The following is a 7,969-nucleotide window of genomic DNA, read 5'->3' on the forward strand; positions in this document are numbered from 1 at the left end:
TTAATTTCTTCTGCTATTTATAGATTTTTGTTGTAATTTATTCTTTTATATACTTCTTCCATCATTACAACGGTTACAACAGTCGAAAGTCATTTCTCTATATACTTCTCTTGTTATATTTTTCTTTTGCAACTTTTCATCTTCCAAACGCCTCTGGGCCAATTATTTCACTTTAATTTTGTCGGCTAAGGTTTTATTTTGGTTATCCTTAATTATACTTCATACTTTTAAAATATTCTACTATGCTTCTTATACATGGACCATATAATATTTTGTCCCCTCTTATGTGTAAAAAACAAACTTACACTAACTGCAATTTCATACAAAGTATTCTAAGTTTTTAAAGATATTTTTTATTTCACTTCCTATCTTTTGTATACAATACCACATCATTTTTTTATTAGTTTTCTCGTAATGGACAGAATTAAGATACAACCAATAAGTGACCCAGCAAAGATTTAAAACTGTTCTTTCTTAACTGATTGGCTGGTGTACCACACACCACGGGCTTAACTAGGGTGTTGATGTAACTAAATTCCATGGGTCATATCATAACATATGTGTTATATCTAAACCATCCTTTCATTTGGCGAGCTTAAAGTAAGCCTGGAGCTGAAAAATAAGACAGATCCAAAGATCAAGTGGACCACATTACAAAAGGCAGTGGGCAATTGAACATCTACCAATGAAACCCTTTCAAGGTTACGGAAGTTTTGGATCGATATGATATTGGTTTTTTCTCTTCAACCAAGTTTGTGTGAGTTTATGAACATATTAGCAGATTGGATGGAAACTAACTATTATGGTGGGCCTTATAAATGTTTTAATGGTGAAAATCATTGTCTCCACTGCTATTTGTGATATGGTCTACTTAAGATTGAGATATGACTCATTTTTAGGCTCAATTCCAAAAATGATATCTCCACGTGGATAAACGAATAAATGCACCATTGTGGCGCCATATAACTCTCCCTTGAACCGTTTGTACAACAAGCGTTCTTCTTCGCACGACAACTCACCCACACAATACCCACTCTGAACTATAGCTAAGGTGGTAGACTGAGTGAAAGATACCTCGTTTCAACATCGAGGTCTTGGTATCGAGTCCCTAGCGTGGGTGGGTAACAGTGATGTGTGAACTAACAAAGGGGGTGTACTAACAAGCTAACAAAACTAAAAAAAACTCACACCAGCCAGGTCAGTGGTGTGTGGTAAACCAGCCAATCCACTTCCGTTATTTCCTGGCCGTGTATTTTCCACGTAGGGCCCAGTGGTTGTGTATCAAAATATCACGCCCACATGCTTGCGAACGACTCTTTGACGTATCCTCGCGCCAATCCCCTCCGAACATATGCGGCAGCTCCACCGCGACGAATCTCGTTCTCGGCAATTTCTCGGGTCAAATATAGAGGCTTTACTGGGGATATCATTGGGAATATCCCGCCGAAAATAAAAATATCAAAAAAAAAATACTTATTGTAAAACACTACATGAAAAAAAATTTAAGTATATTTTTACATAACAAATTCCTTTATGTCTAACTATTTTAAAGTTAAATTTTTTTTTAAAAAAAAATCTGCCGACATTTTGAAAGTATCTCTCCAGAGAGAATATCGTTTACTGAATTTATCGTGATTCGCGATATTTTTGAGATCTCCTCGATGTTAGTCACTCTACAGCTCCACCGAGATTTCCTCTCAAAACCCCAGGACGGCTCCAGCAGCCTCTCTCCCTCTCTCTCTCTCTCTCTCTCTCTCTCATGGCGAACCTAACTTCCCTCCATCTCCTCATATTCAGCCTCTTCCTGTCCTCATCATCCGCCGTTGATTTTCTCTTCAACGGCTTCAATCCTTCCGACCTCACCCTCTACTCCGACGCCGCCATCGAATCTGGCGTCATCGTCCTCACCGATGACACCAACTCATCTACAGGCCGCGCTGTCTACAAAACCAAAATCCCCACAAAGTCCCCAAACTACCCCTACTCTCCCCTCCCCTTCTCCACCTCCTTCGTTTTCTCCATCTCTCCAGTCGACGGCTATCAGCCCGGCCACGGCCTCGCGTTCCTCTTCACACCCTCCCCCGACACCAACGGCACGACCTCATCCCAACACCTCGCCCTCTTCAACGGCACCAACGACGGGGACCCAAACAATCACATCCTCGCCGTCGAATTCGACGTTTTTGAAAACCCAGAATTCAAAGACATCGACGACAACCACGTTGGCATCGACATCAATTCACTCACCTCTGTCGCCTCTAACACTTCCGGTTACACAGATCCCGTCTCCGCCTCCTTCATCTCTCTCTCTCTCAACAACGGAGAGAATTACCAGGCCTGGATCGATTACGCCGATTCCCGCCTCAACGTCACCATGGCCCCCACCGGCCTTCAGAAGCCCGATCTGCCTCTGATTTCAATCGAACTGAATCTATCCGACGTCCTTCTCGACGAAATGTATGTTGGGTTTTCTGCCGCGACTGGGGTGTTGGTCGAGAGTCATAGGATTTTAGCTTGGAGCTTTAGCAATTCGAATTTTTCAGCTTATGAGGGTCTGATCACGTCCGGATTGCCATCTTTCATCCCGGGGGGGAAATCCATTCTCAGTTCGAGAGGATTCATTGCAGGGGTTTCGGCAGCTGGGGTTGTTTTGGTGGGATTCGGGATCGCAGTTCCTCTGCTTTGGATACAGAGAGCGAAGAGAAAGAGAGAAAAGGGGACGGATGGGATGGAGGATTGGGAATTGGAGTACTGGCCGCATCGGATGCGTTATAGAGATATTTTCGATGCGACGAACGGGTTTTCTGAGTCGAACGTGATCGGAATCGGAGGAAATGGGAAGGTCTACAAAGGGGTTTTGAGAGGACAGATTGAAGTGGCGGTGAAATGCATTCGACGCGAGAGCGGAGAAGGGATGAAGCAGTTCCTGGCCGAGATATCGAGCCTTGGGCGGTTGAAGCACCGGAATTTGGTGGGGTTGAGAGGCTGGTGTAGGAGAGAAACGGGAGATCTGATATTGGTCTATGATTTCATGGAAAATGGGAGCTTAGATAAGTGGATTTTCGACTGCGAAGAGGAAGGTATGATGCTCGGGTGGGATGCTAGGGTTAGGGTTTTGAAGGACGTAGCCACTGGGCTTTTGTATCTGCATGAAGGATGGGATGTTAGGGTTTTACATCGAGATATAAAAGCTAGCAACGTGATGTTAGACGGAGACATGCATGGGCAGTTGGGTGACTTTGGCTTGGCACGTATGCATTCCCACGAGCGTGCCTCGATGACCACACGTGTGGTGGGGACCGTGGGGTACATGGCGCCTGAGGTGGTGCGAGGTGGGAAGGTTTCCGAGAAGACGGACGTGTTCGGGTTTGGGGTGTTGGTTTTGGAAGTGGTGTGCGGGCGGAGGCCTGCGGTCGATGGATCGGAGCCGTTGGTCGAATGGGTGTGGGGTTTGATGGAGCGTGGGGAGCTCGTGCGGGCGCTCGATGTGCGGGTGAGGCGGAAGGGCGTGTTTGATGAAGAGGAGGTGGAGATGCTGCTGCACTTAGGTCTGATGTGCACGTGCCGGGATCCGGATAATCGGCCGAGCATGAGACGGGTGGTCAGTATGATGGATGGTGCAGATGGAGCACGTGAGTCGGATGGGGAGGGGTATGAAGCGTATTTGTTCGGTAAGCTGCAGTCCATGTCGAGTTGGTCCAAGCATCGGAGCTCTGGACGTCGTCGGCACCCTACTTACGCGGAGCTCCGTCAGTCGCGGTCGTCTGTGGTGTCTTTGTACGGTTCGGATCTTATCGCGGAGGGACGATGATGAACTTGTGTCTGGTGGATAAACCGTTGATTGATGCATACTGGCCGTTGAATCTTTGGACGAACACTTGGATGAGGCATGGCGTGGAATTTTGGGAGATTGCAAGATTTTAAGTGTCCGATCCACATCATGTTTTGAACGGTGAAATAGATGATCATGGTCAGTGACGTCATGATAATTGGCCTACGAATCTGACGGTTGTGATGAAACTGCGTGCTTGGAGATGATACGAGAGGTCAGGGAGGTATTCTTTATTAGATGGCACTCGAAACTAGCCAAGAGAAGGTAAAGGGATGCCTGATTTCTGTTATTTGCTACATTCATGTTAGGAATTGGTTGTTTGCTTGTAACATAAGAGATATTTTATTTGGAAGAAAATATATATATATGTTCGCTTTATTATTAGTATACCATGAAGTGGGATGGATTTGTTTTGGGAGGGGTGGATGTTGGGACACATCTAAAACGGTCGAACTCTGAGGACGGTGAGAATTGTCCTGTGTTTTCTGGTACTGGCTCTGTGTTTTCTGGTGCTGGTTCTGCAAGATTATGGCCCACCAAATCGACAATTTGGATCTCCGTATGCAGAGAGATATAACCATTTACACTCAATCTGACACTAACAGATTAAATGGCTAGTTTGTTGAAACATGACAACACCATTACACGGTAAATCGAGGTAAGATCAATTTAGCTAATATGATTGGCAGAAGAAGGATTGTGGGGTGCCAAGCAAGAATGAAATCAGGCCGGTTATGTAAGATTAAAATCGTGGAATGAGAAGGACCATACAATGCATTGAAAGTGAGAATCGAGAAACTTTAATTGAAATTTGTACCTCGTTAAAATGCCATTGTCTGATATAGAAAAATTACCTTGGATGTGTATAGGATTGGAAACTAATCAACCTTAATTTTATATCTAATGAAGGTGAGTAGTTTATAACTTATCAAAACTTTTCTCCTTTAGGCTCCACACCAATTTAACAATCCTAATTTAACTAGGACATCGTGAGTGTAATACAACAGTAATGCATCACCCCTATAAAATTTTATATCAATCACAATTTGAGTGGGGTCCACCGATATGTCCAATCACAATTTTAGGGAGATTCAGACTGTTAATTAATTATTCGTATAGGTCATGGCCTCATGGGACACATCACATGACTAGAGTGATGAGAGTAATCAACCACCACCGGAAAGAAGTGCCCACAATCAGTTAGTCGACTTAAAAAGGAAGTGTGCATCATCTAGCCGGGTGTAACTGTTTCTACTCATAGCGGAATGTGATGATTGTTTGGAAATGGAGGAACGATTACGGAAATAACTCTCCAGCAGTTGTGGAAGCTTTAGGCCAACACAAATCAAATACAACTCTATCCTACAACACCATGTTACTTATCCTTCGTCCTCTATGAATGCGTATCTGTTTAATTTAGCCCACCTTGCCCATTGCAAACTAGCGCAACATTGTAGACAACATATGGCTCGCAGTCGCTAGTTGTATCTTCACCCCACCTTGATGCAAGGAAGAACAGTGAGGTTGAGCACCATCTTTCTCAAAGGGATAAATGTTCCAAATCCACAGGACTCCTCGTAGAGAAACTTTGAATTCACGAGGAAAAGAAAATAAAAATAATTCTAAAATATTCAAAATAATTTCATTGATGATGAAAAAGTAGTGTACAACTCTTTAAATAAGGCTACGAACCTTAGAGAGAAGCTTTAGAATAATGCTATAACTAAAACTCTTATAAATCACTTCCTATTTATAAATGGTATTTATAGGCGGTCATGATTTTCAGTAGACCTCAAGATATTGGCCAAAAATAGTAAGTGTCTTATTTAGCTCAACCATGCCTTTCTCCATATTACTCTTAAGTGCTTTTCATGTTGGGTGCAACTCTTGAAGCCCAATAGCTGGCGAGTTATACTTAAAATAAAACTAACTATAAATAGTATAAATGAAATTAAAACAGGAATTTGAACGGTCAGTCTAATGGTATTACACACATTCAGTGTGCACAACCTGGCGTAGCGGGTTGGGTGGCTAAAGTATATGGTCCTACTTCAAAATCATATCTGGTAGGTCCGATAGTTCATTCTAGTTTGCAAGATACGTCGGTTTTAAATTCTGACAGTCTGGATCACTTCTATTGTGGACCGGGCCTTTTCTGATCCATCTCGGCCATGAAAGTGTCCGTGACCCGCTCCTCATCACATGTCCATGATTACACTATTGGATCAAAAAAAAGATTACTAAGTTTCAATCTCAGAGCTGCGGAGCTCTTCTGCCAACATGCTTAGAGATTCCGTTGACGGTCTCACCTATAAAGTTTGGTCTGCACTAAGTGATGAATAGACAATCAAACCACTAACCATCTTATCTATGAGCCTTTCTCTCTCCAAATTTTGAACAGATTGTCACCCCCACACAATAGGCAGTCCACATCAAAAGTGGGCTTCACATATGGAGGATCCACATCCTTTTTCTTTTTGAATTGGCTAGCTTGCTATACTTACACGCAGAGCTATTTTCATAATGTTTTAAGTTGTTTTCTTTGTTGCTAGTTAGTTTGTGGAATTAGGCTTTAGCCTCCTAATCCTCGGTTGTTTGCTTTGAGCTTTGGCCTTGTTGATTGTAATTGGGCTTTGGCTCTGTTCAGTGGCTAATAAACATTTTGCGTACCTAAATACAGGTAAATCTATTGGTTTGATGGTTAGGCCAAACAAGCCACTCAAGCTTGTAGGATTCTAATCCAGATTTTAAAACATCGAGACCTCATCCCTCGTTTCTGTCAGATAGTAAGTGCGGGTGTTAACGAGCCAAGCTAAGCTCTATCCATGTATATTTCAACATATGCCCAAGCCCAGGCCCGAGCCCGCCCGTGATATATATACAGGGCGTTGCCCGAGCCCAAGCCCAGCCATTTTCAGAGAAGGTGGGGGGGGGGCAGCTAAGAGAGCTAAGAATGGTATTCCTCGTCTAAGAAAATGAGAAAATTTCCTTGATTTTTGGGGGCTTCTAATCTGAAAATTTCGAATGCCTGATTGAAGGTAGAGACTATCGCATCCATCGTCTTCACCGGCATTTTGAGAAAGACAGAGGGGCAAGCTTGTGGGGATGTAAAAACAGGGATTTGCCGAGAAATGATTTTTTTTTTTTTCTTTAACTGCTTGTTGGAATGAAAGGAGATGGGTTTTTGTGGAGAAGGTGTGTTTTACAAGGTAAGAGGAAGATATGTGTAAAAGGAAAAGGGGAAGAGATGTTGAAGATGAGGAGGATTTCGATGAAGAGAGAATCCATTAATTAGAGCTTTGAGTTTCCTGGACTGCAGGGGATATTACATTAAAAGAGTATAAAATGAGAGGGAGAGAGTTTTACATTTTTTCTTAGACCAAACAGTGATAGAAAAAGAGTTAAGAGGAAGGGGAACTTTTTATTATTTAAATTTCAAAAATTTTGAAATATGATAGGCCGAATTGGGCTCATGGGCTTTTAAACAGTTAAGTCCAAGTTCAGCTCGCTTGGTTAGCCCGGCCCATTGACAGCACTAATTGGAATTCTCTGCGACACTGGCTATAAGTACAGGATAAAGTACTTTTGAGTTCTATAGGGCCCACCATGCTCGTCATGTATCTTCCACACCATCCACTGGCTGGGCTTCTTATTTTTACGGGGGCACAAAAACTATATGGACGACACACGAAAAAAGGTAACATCACACTTAAAATAGCTAAGTTCACCAGATATGGCAATCTTTAGCTTTAGATCCGGCTTCTTTTGTTATCATCCGTTCGTCCTTTGTGAGATGTACCTGCTCAACGGATTAGATGGAATATACATACCGTTATGCTCTCGGAAGCAACCTGTGGTTGGCATTCCCTCTCCATTGGTCCCTGTGGCGTAGCCTTCCTTAGTAGTAGACCTGGTTGAGTTTTGGCTTCAGGCACTAAAATCAGATGATGCACCTGATGTACAGAACGGATGGCAAAGAGACAGAACGCTGGGCCCTCTGAGCTGGATTGTTGTATACATACCCCGCGGCGGATTAGGTGTTACGCTTACCGTGGGCCCCACTTAATGATGTGTTGCATATCCAAATCGTCCATCCGTTTTTTCATTCCATTTTAAGACGTGGTGTCAAAAATTAAG

The 7,969-nt window shown here is 43.1% G+C and overlaps 1 protein-coding gene across 1 annotated transcript; it reads left to right on the forward strand.

Annotated features, from left to right (window-relative positions):
- The first annotated feature begins 1,477 nt into the window (after positions 1 to 1,477).
- On the forward strand, positions 1,478 to 4,224 carry LOC131240897 (L-type lectin-domain containing receptor kinase VII.1-like). Its single transcript, XM_058239419.1, has one exon. It carries the CDS (start codon positions 1,760 to 1,762, stop codon positions 3,809 to 3,811), a length of 2,052 nt encoding a protein of 683 aa, XP_058095402.1. The 5' UTR covers positions 1,478 to 1,759; the 3' UTR covers positions 3,812 to 4,224.
- Positions 4,225 to 7,969: the final 3,745 nt, after the last annotated feature.

Source organism: Magnolia sinica, chromosome 3 (genome assembly GCF_029962835.1).
Source record: "Magnolia sinica isolate HGM2019 chromosome 3, MsV1, whole genome shotgun sequence".
NCBI classification, from domain to species: domain Eukaryota; kingdom Viridiplantae; phylum Streptophyta; class Magnoliopsida; order Magnoliales; family Magnoliaceae; genus Magnolia; species Magnolia sinica.

What these genes read in the sequence shown, in the direction of transcription:
- LOC131240897 (XM_058239419.1), top strand. Translation starts at nt 1,760, where the DNA reads ATGGCGAACCTAACTTCCCTCCATCTCCTCATATTCAGCCTCTTCCTG.